Source organism: Hypomesus nipponensis, chromosome 18 (assembly GCF_054491055.1).
Source record: "Hypomesus nipponensis isolate SF chromosome 18, ASM5449105v1, whole genome shotgun sequence".
Classification (NCBI taxonomy): Eukaryota; Metazoa; Chordata; class Actinopteri; order Osmeriformes; family Osmeridae; genus Hypomesus; species Hypomesus nipponensis.
Window position 1 is genome coordinate 13,692,663 of NC_140378.1, and position 18,963 is coordinate 13,711,625.

General features: G+C 40.5%; 3 protein-coding genes across 4 annotated transcripts in view; all 3 read left to right on the forward strand.

Annotated features, from left to right (window-relative positions):
- Nucleotides 1-2,938: 2,938 nt before the first annotated feature.
- On the forward strand, nucleotides 2,939-4,037 carry LOC146252274 (transcription factor HES-2-like). The gene is made up of 3 exons (XM_084680929.1): nucleotides 2,939-3,094; nucleotides 3,204-3,387; nucleotides 3,488-4,037. The coding sequence occupies exons 1-3, from the start codon at nucleotides 3,005-3,007 to the stop codon at nucleotides 3,811-3,813; spliced, it is 600 nt and encodes a 199-aa protein (XP_084537055.1). The 5' UTR covers nucleotides 2,939-3,004; the 3' UTR covers nucleotides 3,814-4,037.
- A 3,561-nt stretch (nucleotides 4,038-7,598) lies between these two features.
- On the forward strand, nucleotides 7,599-8,529 carry LOC146252275 (transcription factor HES-2-like). Its single transcript, XM_084680945.1, has 4 exons — nucleotides 7,599-7,676; nucleotides 7,794-7,889; nucleotides 8,014-8,098; nucleotides 8,204-8,529. The coding sequence occupies exons 1-4, from the start codon at nucleotides 7,599-7,601 to the stop codon at nucleotides 8,527-8,529; spliced, it is 585 nt and encodes a 194-aa protein (XP_084537071.1).
- Nucleotides 8,530-10,818: 2,289 nt separating this feature from the next.
- acot7 (acyl-CoA thioesterase 7) overlaps nucleotides 10,819-18,963 on the forward strand; it is a 31,090-nt gene continuing 22,945 nt past the window's right edge. The window contains exons 1-3 of one of the 2 annotated variants that reach the window (XM_084680106.1): nucleotides 10,819-10,983; nucleotides 15,651-15,768; nucleotides 16,554-16,710. In XM_084680106.1, coding sequence (XP_084536232.1) covers nucleotides 10,934-10,983; nucleotides 15,651-15,768; nucleotides 16,554-16,710 — 325 coding nt within the window. In that variant the 5' untranslated portion in view covers nucleotides 10,819-10,933. The remainder of the gene's footprint in view (nucleotides 10,984-15,650; nucleotides 15,769-16,553; nucleotides 16,711-18,963) is intronic. The other variant, XM_084680107.1, reaches the window with a different exon arrangement.

The following is an 18,963-nucleotide window of genomic DNA, read 5'->3' on the forward strand; positions in this document are numbered from 1 at the left end:
ATTTTCATTTGGTCCCCGAAATAGGAATCGTGTTTTCCTCTTACTTTTTAAAGCATTTGAACATCGCATTTTGTACTTGTCATTACATCTTGCTGCTCCATGCTATGTCTGATGTCTCATCTCAGGATCAAGTGATCCAATCTCAAGACTACATTTTATGAAACTCTGGGGTGTTTGTATAATCCTTAATGTGCTCTTGTCTTGATAAAACGCATTATAATGTATTTAAACACTTTCAATTGTATTGGCTAATAAAATCTAGGAGTTATACAATGTATTTCACAACTAAATCTCTCGAGGTGGAAAGATGGCAAAACAAAATGTAATTAGGAAAATAATGGAGATTTTTAGTGTGTATCAATTTGGCTTGGCATCAAGCTATCTAGATCTACTATTGGGTAGGATGATCACAGGTGTTGTTGTGCTCGGGCAACGTTTGAGCAACAGTTTGAGCTCTTGTCATTCCAAAGACAATTTAGTTTAGATAGTCACTTCATTTGTATTGTTAACAGCATCTATTCATTGTTATAAACTTTAAAGGCAAGTTGACAAAACTATGGAAGTAAAATCCTCAATATAAGGCGTCAACAAATTGAAGCTCGACGTTTGGCTTTACGCTTCATTAAAGCTATGACCCCATCTGCCTAGAAATATTGGCTCGTGTCGGTCTCATGCCGTTCAGGAGTTCAGTAAGGGGGTAGGCTGCATTGACCCTTAAGCCATTGACGATGCAATATTATACTAGGCATAGGCCTACTGGAGGCATTGAAGCAATGTTTTTGAGAGAAAATAAAGAACTAGAATAATCCCAAAATGTAGACTTACCAGGCCTGTCCCCTGCGTGTTTTGTAGGCCACCTTGTACAATCAAGAAAATATATGATGCATAGCATTATAACACGTAATTTATCAATTAACATTACGTATTGTAAGACTGAATATAACATGAATGTTTCTGGCTACATGACAGCAAGTAGAACTCATGTAGACCTAGTTATGTAAAAGCAGCATGTCCCTGTACAATCATGCCTGAATCTCTAAATATCTATATATTTCAACAAAGGATCACTGTCCATTGAGAAGGGCACAGATGGGACACCCACGCCGAAATGTGGACAAAGAAGGTTCTAACCGTAAGTCCTGTACAATTCTGGTCGGATCTCGAAGAGCCCATCCCTTAGTGGCAGTTAATTGGGGCCCCATGGGCCGACAGGACGCGTGCAAAAACGCTTATCCATGTCGAGTGAGCCTTGTTTCACAAAGAAACTAGCCACAGAATCCACCTGGTCAACGCTATCTTCAATACACAGTAACTCTATTTAAATTTAAAAGTATACATTGTTATAAACTATGCTAAAACAACTTCACACTAGACATTTTCATTCCTTAAACAAAGCCATGCATCGCATCAAGTAGCTTCAATATATCGGACAAAAGATGTATGGAGCGTATTTATTTCATGGCGCGGTTAACAGGTCATGTAAACAAGGTTAGGCTATATCCTTTTTAAAGTGCATGAGCTGTAACTGCATAGCGTCACAGCATCACCATAAAACAACCTTAAACATTGGCATTGTCAGTGTTGTTGTCTTAAAATACACCCCTTCCCCCACTCGGCTTCTGCATATGGAAAAGCCCAACGACGCCAAATCGTTTTTTAAAAGTTGGCCAGCAACACGATGGAGCACAAATCAAGACCAAGGCATGCATTGGTTGGTTAGGGGGTTGGCGGGACATCGAACAAATGCGCGTGCAAAGCTCCGCTGCGAGACCCAGTGGCTGGGCTCACCAGACTACCATCTGTTGATCAGTCGTGGCGCGTGCCGAGCGCGAGTAACCAGCATCTGACGATTCAAAAACAGACAAATAAAACATTTATCGATATCTGTATGTATTTTAAAAAGACATGTACGGGAGTGCAAAATGTAACAGAATATTATTTTGATAGCCGTTGTATGAGACGCAAAAATAAAATCTAATATTTGAACACAATTGGCTTAGCGTCTATAATGACCAATTCTATTTGGGTATAGCCTTCATCCAGTTACAATATAGCCTATGTATGTTCTTTTAACATAATTCCTTGTTTAGTTTAAGCTACACCATAAAGGCTATGGCAAAATGATGAGCCCCCTATTCTTGTCTGACGCTCTTTTCCCCAAAATCAAGAGTCAGTTCCACAAGTAAAGGTCTTGGACGGATAGTGCGTTGAAAACATGTTGATGAGGACTTGCAAGCAGATGTCAATCCATACATAGCGTGGCTTGGGTATCTGTTTGTTAGATGTCCATAGACCTCAGAAAACCATTCACCCCAGTTTACCCATGTATTGGTCCTTGATCAGGATTTGGGTAGTCTAAACAAATATCGAACACAATGAAACGTAGTCTACGTCTCACAATAATAACAATATTATAGTAACTATAACACTTGTCTAGGAATGTAAGGCAGAATACAAGGTCTCATAAAAAACGACATTGTGGATTTTGAAGGAAACAAGTGTGAACGGAAATAGACCTAACGAATGAAAATAAAGCAATGTATTTAGCCACACCGTTGCTTATGTGTAATAGACCTACATATACAGTTTGATTCCTTTTATAATAGGTAGGGTATTCTTTATAGCTGCTGAACCTTTCAGATAAGAGTGAAGCGTTACGCATAGGTTTGAATAAAAAGCCATAGCCCCTGTATTAACAAAGGTTGGCTACTCTAAAAATCCTGGCGGGGAAAAAGCTTGCAACACACAAAAAGTAAAACCAGTGAAATACCAGTGGTGTCTGGTTTATCTCTACACCATGGACCAGATGGTCTAAGGAGCGCCGGTTTGCTGTCCCAAAGGCATACCCCTCCTGCGTTGATATGCGCACAATAGTTGATAGTCCCTCCCCTCTGACGCCCCGGACTCACATAAATAGCTAAATCTCCGGCTGCTGGGCACACTTCAGCTCACAGCCTCGCAAAGAGAACATCTCTGAGAGACAGTACATCACAACGAAAACAACATGACACCAAGCGTCGCGTCTGAGACAAACGAGTCTCTCCCCTCAAGGTCCACCGTGGCACAGAGGAAAGAAGCAAACGAACTGAGAAAGGTAAGCGGAAAATGGAGGCCTATAGATTCCCCATCAATAGCCGGTACTTTCTCTCATCAAATTTCGAAAATTTCCCAGTTACTAATGTTCACTTTGTCTTTTTCCCTAGACTCTCAAGCCCATGTTGGAAAAGAAAAGACGAGCACGCATCAACGACAGCCTTGGACATTTGAAGACCCTTATCCTGCCTCTTGTTGGCAAAGACAACGCTCGTTACTCGAAACTCGAGAAAGCAGATATTCTCGAGATGACCGTACGATTCCTCACAGATCTTCCTTCAACTCCAGTCAAAAGTGAGTTTCATTTCTGAAACTATGTACTACGTATTAATTACTGCATAGTTTCCTAAATGGTAATGTTATGATAAAAAATATTAACTCAACTTTTTTTCAGGTTCAACAGATAGTTTCAAAGAAGGGTATAAAGCATGTCTCCAGCGAGTCTCCGCTTTGCTCCCTAAAACGAACCTGGACAAAGACGCCTGCCAGCGAGTGAATGAGTTCATTCAGCAGTCCATGTCTACGTCTGCCACCCCAGCCTGTCAGAACTGTTGCGCCCAGAGTTCCAAAGCTTTTCCCCAGATTCAACAGAGACTCCGGAGCCTCAAAGCCAACCTGAACTCCAGAGTTGAGAACCACTCACACAGCAGCGGTTCTCTTCCCAACCGACCACAGCCAGTGCCACAAGCTGTAAATGCTAACATGTGGAGACCTTGGTAGATCAGACGTTGTTTGTTTACTTTAATGTGTATTATTTATTACTAAGAAAATGAATGCAGCTAATACTTAGCCTTAGAGATTAACATGAAAACATTGAGTGATATTGGGAATTTAGCATTTAGCTAACAATGTATACTCAATGAAAAGCCAAAAGAGCAGAGATCTGATGAGAAAAGGAACGCTGAGAACTTTGTTAAATGCAATCCTCTTTGGGGTTTCAAAGATATTGGTTGTAGACAACACATTTGTAAACCCCAAGGGTTATTTTGTTTGAGGTTTGCACTATTGACTTGAAGTATTTTGGTCTGTGCAAAAGACTGTCTGTAAACACTATGTGTTGTAGTTGGCATATTATTTTAAAACAAGAAAACAATTGTACTTCAAATGTTTAGTGTTTGACTACTGTCTGAATAAAAAAACATTTCTGAAAAACAGTTGGGCATCTTGTCTTTTAAATGTTTTTGAATTGGGTAAAATAGTTCAAATAAACACATTTCATTAGATGATACGTGTGCCCATTTAGTCTGGTCGAACGCATGCTGAAAGCAGAGGGTTTTCCGCGCAGCTTTGGGCGCCATAGGACAGTTGTGAACATTGAACCTCTCTTCTTCGCGCCCTTTTTTGTATATTATAATAAAAACAATTTAAAAAGGCTTTGTATATAGGAAAACAACATGGTCTTATAAATTTCAAACATTAATTAAGCACATGCATCCAAATAAATGCCATTCAGATTGGTGCAGTTATGTTAGCTACTGCTCGCAAATGTACATCCCAGTAAATCATACAAGCCTAAATTTCAAACATTACACATTTCAAAATCTTTTTAATTTGCCATGCAAAAGGAGTTGCATGTGTGTTATCCAGTGAATCCACACACATTGTAGGCCTACGCTACACGCTGCTGTTTGAAGAGAGAAGACACTCATATCGAGAGGAGTAGACACCATTTCACTTGTTTAACACTGGACAAACAATTGTGTATCAAGCTATCCTTCCACATGAGTACGGCTGTTTTAAAATGAAAAGCTAAAGGTTTTATTTGTATATCTATGCTGAAGTAGCCTATCCTAAAGCCTAGTGTAAATCATTGTAAATCATATTGAAGGTGTCATTACCTTAAATAGAAACACAGTGCAAATGTGCTTTCATATTCATATTTCTTTGCTATTTATCAATGACATAGGTTTGAAAACATAACTGACACTGACTGACCATGGAAATAGCTAACGTAACACACACAGATCCTCGTCTGGTCAATCGTGGAGTTTATCTGAACCTCCCCCATCTCCAACGCGTATAACTTTTAAATCCCACGTATAGGAATATTCTTAGACAATGCCTCCCTGTCCACCCAGCATGCACAGATGGGTTACCCACGCCAAATTCATGAAGAAGACAAAGGGTGACTAACCGTAAGCAGTGGAATGAATAGTTCAGAATTCTCAGAACGTCATGTTAATTGAAGCCTCCTGCTGGGGTGAGAGGGGCGCGTGCAGGAAGTGCGCGTATCAATTTCAGTGCATCGCTTTGTAACACTACAAGCGTTGCTTTGACAGCATACACTCCCCAAAGAATTACATCGATGGTTATCTCAAGGCTCATAATTCAAAATGTTGTTCTGCGATTGTCGTGAGACGATGAATACATTCAGTAGGCTATGCATCCCACCATCACATTTGTTGAACAATCTAGCGCCAGGCTTTTTTATCTATCGTTTTGTAAATAATTATCGATATTAGGATAAGTCTATCATCTTCCTGTCCATATTGGCCTATTATGCTCGTGTAAATTACGTAAATCAGATGTTTGTAGCCTACAATATCTCAGCAATGTCTCAGGGTCTTGAAAGCAGACTGGTCCTGCACAAACATTTAAATAAGATGCATTGCATGTGTGGCTTGGACGCTATTAAGTACGTAAGAGTCACGCTAAAGAAAAAAGACGTCTGGAATATGGCATCTATAGAAAAGGGGGATGGAACTATTTTAACCTCCCCCTTCTTAATTATAAACTGACTACATTGAGCACATCGATGGCTGAGGGATGCAGATGGGCTACCCACGCCAAAGTTGTATGGAAATCTTGTGTCGTAGACATACACTAAATGGAATGAAACGAGAACAAGTAAGGAGGGGGGATTCGTCCTATGGTGGGACTTGGAGAGGGAAGCACTGGAAGGTGGGTTTGAGAGCGGAAAGGGAGGGGTGCGGGGGGGTTATGGGTCGGTAACAGAAGTCCATCTGCTCCCTGTGGCGCGTGCTACACGCGTGGTTCCCATGAGGGACAGTTTTCGGTCGTTAATGCTTAGCACAATGATTGTTAGTAAAACATAAAAACGGTATGTCTCATATAGGCTACACGCAGTACCTTCAGAATTGTACCCATATTACAAAATGGTAAATAATACTCTAGAACGTGCGTCGATAACATGTAGATAACTCAAATTAATAATAAGCTTATATAAATGACGTTGAAACTCATAGAAATGCACAAACATTTAGACATTGTGCTTATTCGTAAACCAAGGTGCTAGCCAACCCCAGATCCTCTTCGTATTGGTCGAGAGTCCAGAGATACTTGCTCCGCCCCCAGTTGGCTACAGGTGAAGACCACGCCACTCCTTCACCATCACTCTAATGAGAAAGATTGTAGGACGTCACAAAAGACCATACTATTGTTTTGTTTTTTTATTTGAAGGCAGATGTCATTTGAAAGTAGCTTGGCTTGGGTTTAGGGTTTTTGTATATGTAATTAGGAATCATAAACTATGTAGGCCTATGTCCGCTTCAGAATATCTAACACTTCCCTCGGTCCCCACACCAATGCTGAAAAAGTGCTGTATTTGATGGTATAACTTTGATGATATATCTACTGGTAAATAAACTATAACAAAACATTCTACCAATGGGATTACGATATAGTTTACATTTTAATAGGATATTATCACTATCCAATAAATCCAACACAGTTGCTCCTAGATGGCTTTCTGCGCAACGTCAGCACAGAGTCCCGCGTAAAACAAGGGGACAGTTAAGCAACATTATATTGACATATTTTGTGCAGCCAAGCTCCAAATAGAGATTATTTCAGCAGTGTTTGTGCATAAGACTGTACCCAAACGCAACAACAACAACAAAAGGACGGATATGCATCTGATTTGTATGCACGCTGATTTTCCTTTGTAACACGTGGCGTCTCTGAGATAGGTATGTAGTTAAATCGGACCAGGATCGCTGGCCACTCGAACATATCTTAAAAGCATCGTTTTTCTGTTTGAATTCTACCCTCCAAATATACAAAAAAACTGTAATAGAAAATATGGGAGAATGCGTAATTACGCATAGAGTCCAGCCCTTCCACAACAACGAAACCTTTAAATGGCATGTGAATATCATAATATTATTGTGTATTCAAGTTTAATAGTGCATTATGTGTAATTCTAACGAAAACCAAGTTATAAGGACACTGTATTCTATATGAAATTGGGAACACTTTCGACAAAATAAACCTGCCCACAAAATGCAGGCATCAAAGGCACGCTTTGTTGTTACGCTCGGATAAAACGAGGACACAGATGGTTATGTTAGCAATGTATACACGTTTGTGTCGTTTTGAAAGCAATGGTCCTCAGTTCAAATTGTACACGGTAGCTTGGGGGCGTGCCAGTGACGCATTAAAAGGACGCTCTAGACCAGCATATATAGCTCTACTCGCTGCCTCTGGGTGCATATCCTCTCCAAGATTCTACTACGCATCTCCCTCTCTTCACATTTAATCTAAAAATGATCTCTGGACAGATCCAACCATTTGTTCCAAGGCTGACTGTTGCCCGGAGAAAGGAGGCGCTGGAACTGAGAAAGGTAAAAAAAAAGAGATTATTAGGCTACATAGGTTGCGCAAACACTTTACATTTCATCTGAATTTGTAATGTTATTTTTTGTGGTTGTATTCTAAACAGATTTAATTCTTCTTTTCAGACTATGAAACCGTTAATGGAAAAGAGAAGGCGCGCACGGATCAACCAGAGCCTCAATCAACTGAAAACTCTCATACTTCCTTTAACCGGCAAAGATGTAAGTTCCAAACAACCACTAAACAACCAATATAGGCTACATTAGAAGAGCAAATCTAAAATATTACAGAAACTGGATTAATTGTGTAGATAAATAAATTAATATGTGCTTTTTTTCTGTCCAGAAATCTCGACACTCAAAGCTTGAAAAAGCTGATATCCTTGAGATGACCGTCGGATTCCTCAGTGATATGCCCGCTCAAACCAAACGTGAGTTTTCTTTCTTGGTTTATTTCCTGAATTTTTTTTTGTTGAGTATTTTTCATTCGCCAACATTTATAAAAAAACTAACATGTGTTCAATTTCGATCCACAGGTTCAACTGACAATTACAAAGAAGGGTATAAAGCATGTCTCCAGCGCGTATCCGCTTTACTCTCCAAAACGAACCTGGACAAAGACGCCTGCCAGCGGGTGAACGAGTTTATTCAGCAGTCCATGTCTACGTCTGTCACCCCAGCATGTCAGAACTGTTGCGCCCAGAACTCCAGAGCTGTCTCCCAGATTCAACAGAGAACCATGAACCTCAAAGCCAATCTTAGTTCCAGAGTTGAGAACCACTCACACATCAGAGGTCCCCTTGCCAACCGACCACAACCTGTGCCACAAGCTGTCAATGCTAACATGTGGAGGCCTTGGTAGAGTGTAGCCGGTCCCTTCCCTAACAAGTCAATGTGAACCGTAAGATATAGCCTACACATGTTAGAAAACGTCCCGTGTACTGTTCTTCATCATATACATAGGGAGAATCGTTGTATTATCTTGATGAACAGTTAGGATTCGTCGTTAAATCACGATAGTTGTTGAGTATTGTATACTTAAGTTATTACGCACTCGTATTCGTTGTCCTTTAAAATGACAAGTTTGAAGACGTATTTCTCGAGATCTGCATGTATGTAATTTTGTTATATTTAATCCTGATTTGGGGTTAGATGATTAAGGGCCATTGAAAAAACGCCCACGTAAAACCCAAAGGGTTGTATTTTTGTTAAGAATTTGCACTGAAGACTTCAGTATTTCTGGGTTCGTGCAGATGAACGACATGTAAGCACGTTGTGTTATTATTCTACCTTTAAACGTGAGTATCTCTATTTTAGGGATGTATTTATTTAACTTATTAAATTGTTAAGGATGTTGGTAATACAATGTAATAAATATATGATTCATTTGTAAATCGTTTCGTATCCTACATGTATTCAGTTTCACAGATGTTTATTGAGTCTATTCAGGCGGCATCCAAGACGCGCAAATTCAGAATGTATACAGTCATGCATGCGCAATGATGTGAAAACGTTGTATCCACATATGGTCTTCCCCAAGCATACAAATGCTACCTTATATGGTAATCAAAAATGTTTTTGGAGGGATAATATTTCAATTTGAAGAATAAGAGACTAAAAATTGTAAAATCGTAAGTTTTCCAGTCAGAATGTTGTGGTCAAATGCGCCTCTGTTGGTGTCAGAACCTCGACGCAGCCAAGCCCACACATTGCATGGTCTCTACTGCCCTCTCACGGAAAATGTTGGTGTTGTCCTTGATCATACGGATCCTTATAAGGATCAAATATATTTGTGATAGTTTTCAGTAGGGATGGGAAGATTCACCGATTCGCATCGGTGCATCGGCATAAAAGTTCACGATGCGATGGCCCGGATCAAAAAAGTGTGCACCGGATACAATGTGGGATGAAATCGCGATGCATCGTTTCTAACATCTTTGCATCGGTATAATCCGATGTATTTATATAGAATGATGTGTATGCGAACACCTTTAGTATTTAGAAATTTGACTAATGATTTGTGACCAATAATTTTATAATTAGTTAGTTTCTTAAGCACGCTCTTATCTCCACTGCTGTCAGTGGCCGATTATCGTGAAGTCTCTCGGCAAAGTTTCGCGCGAGTTGGAGGCGTGTTCGGGCGAGTGTTATCATGGCGGAGGAAGAGTTACACGTTACTACAAATTGCAATAAATCCAAGGTTTGGCAACACTTCGGATTTTACAAGTAAGATGGGCAATTTGACAAGACCCATGCAATTGGCAAGATATATCGTACTGCTATAAAGTACACAGGCAGCACGGCTAATTTAGGTAGTCACCTGAAGAGGCTACATGGTATTTGTGTGGAGACGTCTACCTCCCCCTCAGATTCAACTGGCTACAGTCAGTGGCTAGCTCCACCGACAAAACAAATCCCTGTTGTGTACGACAAAGTAAGACGACAGATAGCTGAGTCATTGAGAAAATGTTTAGGGAAAAAGTAGGACGCATGAGTTCATTTTAATGTGTTGTATTATGACAGTGTTTACAGCAGCTTGTGACTGCCTGTAATAGTTTACCCTTTTTTACATTCAGAGAACACATACAACAGGAAAGAAGGACTGGTTTAAGGCAAGGTCCAGGCCTGATGTTATTTTATCTATTGTCAGAGACTTTTAATATGTGAAATAAAACTTTCACTTGTTTAGTTAATTGATGATTTGCAGTCTGACAAAGAAATAAATCATAGCATAAATGTAAATCAATATGTACCATATTAAATTGCATGGCATCATATTCCCTTTGCATCGCATCTCATTGAATCGCATCGTGTCGAATCGCACTGCATCGCAATAGGGGTGAATCGTATCGTATCGCATTAGTAGTTGCTTTTATGTATCTTTAATGTATCGGATCGTTGGCAGTGCATCGAGATGTGTATCGCATCGTCCTCAGTGATGGAGATGCACATCCCTAGTGTTCAGGTTCTACTTACAGGTCCTAAATTCTTCATTGATCCAATAACTGAACTGCTATTTAGCTGAAAATGAGAATGAAATAAACGCAGTCAAAAGTTACCATACGAGCTTGGTCCACACAAAACGACATCCACCAACAATCTGAATCTGAAATAGCATTCGCGCGCCACCTCATCTTCAGTAGCTATACCGGTCTGGCTACCAGAGCCGCAGCCTGAATGACAGTAGAAGTCTAGAGTAGCCTATTAGTCTACTCACGCAGTCTCGGGCAGAGACGAGTCTTAGATATTGGGCCACAAAGCAAGTCATGTCAGCAACAAAATCGCAAGAGGCATCACCTGGCCTTCAATTATGCAGGTAATCTAACAGTTTTATGCATTTTTCAGTGTATCTAATGCACAAGAACAGATACAACACGATGCGTTTTGAGACCGATCCAATAATCCATTGCTTCAGCTCGAAATAATGCTCACTCTCAGTCGCAGTTATACATACGGAAGACGACTCATCCTGCTATTGTAATTATTTTGCCTAGTTTTTTTCCCTTATTTCAAATAGCGTACGAAATAAAACTGCATATTAACTGAAAATTGTGCACGTCACCATTTCGTAGGCTAGGCTGACTTCAGCAATGATGCTTGAGTGTAGACCGGTTGACGATAGCCTACACTACAGTATTTCACTGCTAACAAGGACAGTGTAAGGTCGTATATCGACCTTAGCATTACTGAGTCTACACCACAACAATAACACACAGTAGCCTACAGGTTTGAAATATCTTCCATGCCTGTTTTTAACGTCAACTGCACGCAGAAAGACTAGTTATATTTTACATTAGCCAACAAGATCTCTTAATATGTCACACAAATTAGTCAAGGAATAAAACATTGTCATAAAAAAACAAACAAACAATCGATTACTCAAAAACAGCATTAACGTGTGTTTATCGTCACAAATATATTATGCACGGGTTTGCCTTTGCTTCTTATTACAATGTAGCCCGACAATGTAGCCTTCTAGCAACTTCCGTAGCCGCAAGCTACTGCACTCAAGATCCCCCTAAAGGTAGAAAGAAGTCTTGCACTTCTTCGCACTAAAGCAAGTTTAAATGCTCTGTAGAGCAGGGGTCTCCAACCATGTTCCTAGGTTTTGTAATTATACTGACTCAACTCGTCTACCATGTTATTAGAAGTAGATGTGCTAGAGTAGGATTGGAGCGAAAATCTACAGGAAGGCAGCTCTCTAGGTACCCGGTTTAGACCTCTGTACTGGAGCAATATAAATGAAGAGAACATCAGAATTCAGAGAACAAGTCATCAAATATAAAATGAAACAATGATCGTATGTGGTATTGTGAAAGGGGTGGAGGTGGGATAAAGTGCTTGTGTGTTTGCACCTGTATTTTTCGTGGATGCCTCAGTCACCAGATAAGGACCACAAGGAACAGATGATGTATTTACATTACTTCAACCTCTAACCCAGTTAGCCCCCTTATGCATCCGCTGCTGCCTTTCACATCTGAAAATCTTTCAACCTACAATGTGGCACTTTTATGGAAAATATTGGATTTTTAAAGGATTGTTTCTGAAGCAAGTGAAGAGTGTATATCCACTCAGGTAACAGTAGTCCTTTGTAGACAGACATGATATTATAATAACCCGTTCAGTGTCAAAAGTAAGGGTTTGCATGCTGTATTTGTCTATGTCAATATCTGTACATTTTGAACTTGACATCTTGTTGGTTGAGCATTTATGCAAAATATTTGATTCAATGACACTTTTAGGAAGTTTAGAGTTTAGAACTTTTGTCAAAGGATTTTGGTGGGTTTGAAATCTCTGTTAGGCTTTCTATTTGTAGCTCATCGTCAATCATTCAATTGGTTTTTAGCACTCTTGCTGAGTTAATGGTTCTTAACTAAAATGGAGACATTAAACCAATGCATTTGCCTTTACGTCTGAACAACACATTTCCACAGAAATTCAATATACAGAACAGAGACACAAAGTGTACCAAATAGAAAGTCAATTCTAGACTTAAAGAGGATTGTCATAGACTACTGGCTGAACCTCTGATTCTAAGCCTTATCAGGTAGTCATATCCTATAGTCTTTAGTTGTTATCAGGATGATCACTCAGTCATGCTTTAAAGACAAAGGATGTTGCTGGGCCTGTTACTCTGGTTATGATTAAGTGTGGAGTGTGTGTGTATGTATAAATGTCTGTCTCAGAGAGGCAAGAGCATTTTCAAACCCATTTATTCAAGCCTTCCTAAACTCACAGAGATTGCGCCTATATTCAGAATTGTACTCTCTTCATCATCACTAATCTTTACTATGAATATTTAAGATACAGCAGGTGACATTATGAAATACATTCCAATATGAGAAACAGCACCCCCAAATCTTGTCTGAACTCCTGCACTTTCTCCAGCTTGAGTTTGATTTGACAGTGGTTTCACAAAATAATGTCAAGAAGGAAATGCAGGTGAGGAACAGGATTGCTGGAACACAATTGGCTGAAAAGTAGCTACAAAATTATAAATTGGCATTCCACCGGCACTGAGCTGTCTGTGTTGTTAAACAACTCTCAGACGGCCTCTTTAGCATACATGTGTAAAGGGGACAAACCTTTTCTATATTAACATATGAATCTTACCTTTTTTTACTTTTAATTCAGATCCCTTACCCCACTATATTTAATACTATTACATGCTGTAAATATATGGGGACATACAGTGGTCTACATTGTGTTTGGGACAAATACTTGACTTTCCTCCATACTCAAGTTTTAGATTTGTAATAAAACATTTACAAGTGGTTAAAGTGCAGGCGGCACATTATTTAAGGACAATTGGGGCTCAACTTTTTCTCCAGGGCTTAAAGGATACCTCGTACAGCGCAGGCAGTGATTCCCAACCTGTGGGCTAAAGCTCAATAGTATGAGGTGCCGTTTAGGAAATATTTCAGACTGTCCTTACACAAACACATATGAAACACAATATACATTCACTTATGAAACGTTCCAACACATTCATACTACTGAAAACTCACATCCACATATGTGAGATGCTCTCATCAGACACGTACCACACAAAAACCTTTGTAGTGAGGGGTCACCAACAAAGAGTAGTAAAACAAAACCGTCAGCAAGTCAAACCCACACACACAACAGCAGACCATAATTTCTGCTCAAACACAGACCCATACAATACTTTACCAGAACAAAAGACACTATCAACATTACAGGTAACAATTTATACATTTTTAGACACCCCGGCTTGTTGTTTTTACTTCTTTTTGGGGGATCCAAGTCTTTATTAGGGGGATCAACCCCCCTGTAATTTGAACCCTTTTAAAGTGTACATTCTCAAGTTTTATTAAAGGTTGTTTTCATACATATTGGTTTCAACATGTAGAAATTAACCCCCCTTTCAGGGCACAATAATGGTTAGGACACAGCAATAATATGTAAATTCATATAGGCACGTATAGTACATTGTTGCATATCCTTGGTATGCAATGACTGCTTGAAGTCTGTGACCCACATCACCAGGTGCTAAGTATCTTCTCTGGTGAGGCTCTGTTAGGGCTTTTCTGTAGTCATCTTCAGCTCCTGCTTTTTTTTGTTTGTTTTTTTTTTGGGGGGGGGAGTCTCTTTCTTCAGCATATAAAAGGTATGCACAATTGGGCTATGGAGTGCACTGTATATTATGCAAACTACTTCAACAAATAGCTCAATTGTCCTCTATTTCCACGCATGAGGATAGAGGAGTGCTCATGTGATGTACAGTGTGTCCCCAAGGGTTGTAAAGTCATGAAGTGATCTATCAATGACAAGAAAGCCGAGAGAGCAATCGTTGTAGAGACAGCTGATGCTTTTCACTCTCGATTTTGGGTTAGTTGATAAAGGAAATGCAGATTCACAACAGGGGAAATGGGATCATAACTCAATAGGTAGTACACACATCCTCTCACAGACACTCACTCCCACTGTGGGAAGTTCAGGAGATGGTGACACCTAAAATACACAGATGCTCTCTGTAGCTCTTTTGTACCCTATGCTACTGAAATGAACATGAAGGGTGTTTGTCCAATGTGTTTATCCTTTTTTTGTTGCAAAGCATTGACTCTGGAAGCCACCCGCCACTCAGAGTCTTGGATTGTATCCTGCCAGCCCAAGATGGCATCAAAACACATTTATATTTATTTCTCGTAATCTGCTCATCCAAACTACTCACTTAACACTGCACGTCCTTGGGCCCTGAGCAACACTGAGCAATGCACCTGCTGGATTTCGATTTTTTAGGTTATTGAGCCACAGACCCACAGAAATTCCTGCCTTTGTAGTTACATACACGAAGTAAAGAGTGTAGCCAAGAACCTGTTAGATTTCACTGGATCTTTGTGTATGGGCGTGTGTGTGCACGTGTGTGTGTGTGCACGTGCGTGTGTCCGTCAGGGTGTCAGCTGTTGGAGCTGATCACTTAATCAAACAACATCCCATTAGTCCTGTGGGGTGTATGATGTAGATGGGCTTTAAGGGGGACTATCCTTCAGTGAGACCTGACAACAGGAAGATGAACTGTCTCATTGTCTGTGTGGATTTAACCTAGCAAGAGACAGAACCCCGAGCTGGATGTTCCGGATAAGAAGGTTTATAATGATTAATAGCTGAGAAAGCCTAACCAATGCTATTAGTACCCAAAAGTGTTTAGGTTTGTGTCAGAGCGTGTATCTCTGTGGTGTCAAGTATCTGTGGCGGTACTAGGTTGGTCTGTAATTCTGACTTTAAACTAAAGTAGACCCTTCAAATATCCTCAGAGCTTTTTAAAGTTTAACTGTATATAGCAGTAGCATTTAGTTACCATTAGCTAAATGCTAATGGTTATAGTTCCAATGGACTGGGGTCAAGACAAGTGTACTTCTTTATAATCCTAACTAAGTATGTACCTGTAAGTACTAGTGTCAATGTTAAGTATGTACCTGAAGTACTAGTGCTAATGCTAAGTGCGTGTCTGTTGGATAGGCTCATGCGCCCGGATGATGCCAACATTGTGGGCAACGTCCATGGTGGCACCATCCTAAAAATGATTGAAGAGGCCGGCTGTATCATTGGCACACGCCACTGCAACACCCAGCCAGGAGTAAGTATGTGTGTGTAGGCCTACTTTTTATGTTGAGTTGCTTTGACATTGTGTATGCAAGCTGGGATGTTGTGTTTGGCAGATTTTAAGTTGAAGGTTGCAGATGTCAGGGCTGTCAGAGAACAGTGTTGCTGACTGGCAGGGATTTATGAAGAACTTTGTTGTAAACAATTTAACAGAAATTATGTACTTTTCCAGTGACTTAAAAGTTGGTTAGAGAATCTTGAAATGTTGAAAATATTTGAATATTATCAAGGAAAATATTGGAACCATTGTATTGTCACTGTGTGTGTGTGTGTTGCATTGTATTCTTCCTCCTTATCTTTAGCCCCATTTTGATGTATATCCTATTACTTTCCAGAACATTCTGATTATGTTACAGTGATGGCAAAATGTTGCATTATGGTACTCTGCATACTGTATGCATTGTTTTTAGCAGAGTACTTTGTGAAAAGAGTCTTCTCAAAAGAAGTGTCATAGAAAACATCTCCCAACTTTTTGAAACCATTTTGGTTGGGTCCACCATAGTGGTCACCTGGTGAGAGAGTGACATCAAATAGTGCTTATAAATACAGTAGATAATTTCAGTGGTAGCCAAAGAATAGTCTGTGTTTTTACCAGACACAGTGCAACAGCCTTAATCAGCTAATCCTAATTAGCGAACCCTCTTTAGGCTAATTATCTAAAGGGATCTGTTAAATAACATAGTTGCATTGTAATCAGATCATTATTACGTTTTTGAGTAGGGTGAACATTTCAATCTATTTGCTGCCTTCCGTTGTTAGGATCGCTGTGTTGCTGCTCTGGCCAGGGTGGAGCGCACAGACTTCCTGTACCCCATGTTCATCGGTGAGGTGGCTCATGTCAGCGCTGAGATCACCTACGCCTCTGAACACTCTGTGGAGGTGCAGGTCAACGTCATGTCTGAGAATATCCTCACAGGTAAGAGCTGAGATACTCTACTTACTACAGTGTCAGTATATTGACATAATGGTTGTATTTACAAAGGTATGTGTAGCCAAACAGCGGGAATTGATGTTGGTGCTGAATGTTTTTTACATTCAGAAAACCTTTCTTGGGATTTTTTCAGCTAGCCTGATCTAAGAAGGTGGTCTTCCAGTCCTGACTGTTTTCAATACTAACTCCTCAAGTGCCTCTCTGTTGGCCTTGAAATGGTTAATAAATGACTTCATGGTGTTATACCTTTAGAAAGTCACAAGGGGGCAGTGTACTACCAGCAACACAATCATTCATGCAGTTGGTGATTGTCAATATGCAGTATTTCTACCAGTAATTTTCAACACCCTAATGTAATAAAGTATATATGTTTACATTCTCCAAATTGTTTTAAAACATAATTATTGTGTGCAAACTTAGTTCATGAAAGTGTGTTCCTTCATGCACACGCCTGCTCTTTCCCTGTCCACCAAAAAGAAACAACATCAAAATGGCCTGACCCAACATGATCCTCTGACCCTGAAATGTCATCTGACAAAACAATGCAGACAATCCATCTGACGTGCATTTTCATCATACCTGTCTGGAGTCAGCACTGATATGATCTGTGACCAGATACACATGCTGAGGTACTATAAGGGCACAAGCCATTGGCTTCACATTGTACATGTAGTATACATACAACGCACATGCTACACATGCGAGAGCTGGGACTATTTAAAGGTAAATATGTAAAGCGGAGTTATGTAAAGAGAGTTAGTGAATATTCCTTTAATCACAGAGGGATTAGGGACATACCTTTACATTCACCTCACACCCTGCCTTGTCTTGTTCGACCGGTCCAATGTCAGTGTGCCAACACACATCAGGACCAATGACAACTCGGGAGTCTGTGAATGAATGAGAGACCAAAAGAGAGAAAAGACAGAATAAGCAAAGAGAGATGGGAAGGGAGGGCGTATTGGAGGGAGGGAGGGAGGAGGAGGGGGGGGGGGTGAGAAGACAAAAGAGGTATACCCCAGGCGGTCGTTGCCACAGCAACAGGGTTTATTCGTTCGGTGGTGTGTCAAGAGCAGGTTGGGAGACGCGGGGGCAGAGCAATGAGATGACAGGTGGAGAGGAGCTAGCTGATGCTCCACACAGGCACATTTAAGGTCCATCCAAATTGGAGAGGCACACCACCAAAAGGGGGTTGGGACCTGGCAACCAGGTCACCGTATCAAAAATAAAGCTCTCACTGAAACAGGTGTCAGTGTTGATGTGTTTGCGCATGTGTGAGCTGCATGCAAAAACCTCGCATTACTGTGAAAGTGTCTCCGCGAAGGTATATGTGTGTGTGTGTGTTTGTGTCTTTTTGCATGTGTGTTTGTGTGTGAATGTGTGTTGTGTGTGTAGACATTTGTAAGTGTGTTTTTGCACTCATCGCAGTGTGTATATGTGTGTGAACGTGTGTGTGTGTGCTGTGTCAGTATTTGCCCCTTTAAAGACTCCTGCGGGGCCTAGGGGAAGAGAAGATAACGGGAGCAGACATTATTTGCTTCTGTCATGTCTACTTAGCATCAGGCATCACAAACATTGACCCAGTCAGCCACAAACACTGAGTGTATATACCTGCACATCCAGCCCTTCTACATCCAAGGCTCTTATTGGGCACATATTCCAAACAGATAGCTCTGTTTATACTCAATTCCCTTAACTTATGTCACAAGAACACTTTTGGTGTTATATGTAGCTTACACATACATAATAATAAACACGTCGTCAGGGGTTTGATCATTGTGCAAATTAATCGAAAACAAACCTTCATGCTATATTTCCTGGGTGGAGGGACGGCAGCAGGGCATTGGAATGGAGGTCATGGATGTGTGTGTGTATGTGTGTTTCTTATATGTGTGTTTATTTATTTGTCTGTTTATGCATTTACATGTATATGTGTGTGTATGTGCATGGGGCACTGGGGCTGTTGGCAATCACATGACCAGGCGTTGAGGTTCCACAGAGCCAGTCAGGCCTCATCTCGTCAGTGTGGTCTCAGTCACGCTCCCCCAGGGGAACTCGAGTTACTGTGTGCACGGGCCGTGATGATTGTTCCCGCTGGGTGGACCGTCCAGACCCACACACACACACACACAGATAGCTGGATATAAATGTGGAATTCACATAATATGCATAGAAATCCACACACAGACAGTATCACATACACACATACACAGACAGGCACACATTGGACCTACAGAG

Coding starts and splice junctions, on each gene's coding strand:
- LOC146252274 (XM_084680929.1), top strand. CDS start 3,005: ATGACACCAAGCGTCGCGTCTGAGACAAACGAGTCTCTCCCCTCAAGG. Junction 3,095..3,203: donor AAGCAAACGAACTGAGAAAG/GTAAGCGGAAAA, acceptor CTTTTTCCCTAG/ACTCTCAAGCCCATGTTGGA. Junction 3,388..3,487: donor TCCTTCAACTCCAGTCAAAA/GTGAGTTTCATT, acceptor ACTTTTTTTCAG/GTTCAACAGATAGTTTCAAA.
- LOC146252275 (XM_084680945.1), top strand. CDS start 7,599: ATGATCTCTGGACAGATCCAACCATTTGTTCCAAGGCTGACTGTTGCC. Junction 7,677..7,793: donor AGGCGCTGGAACTGAGAAAG/GTAAAAAAAAAG, acceptor TCTTCTTTTCAG/ACTATGAAACCGTTAATGGA. Junction 7,890..8,013: donor TTCCTTTAACCGGCAAAGAT/GTAAGTTCCAAA, acceptor TTTTCTGTCCAG/AAATCTCGACACTCAAAGCT.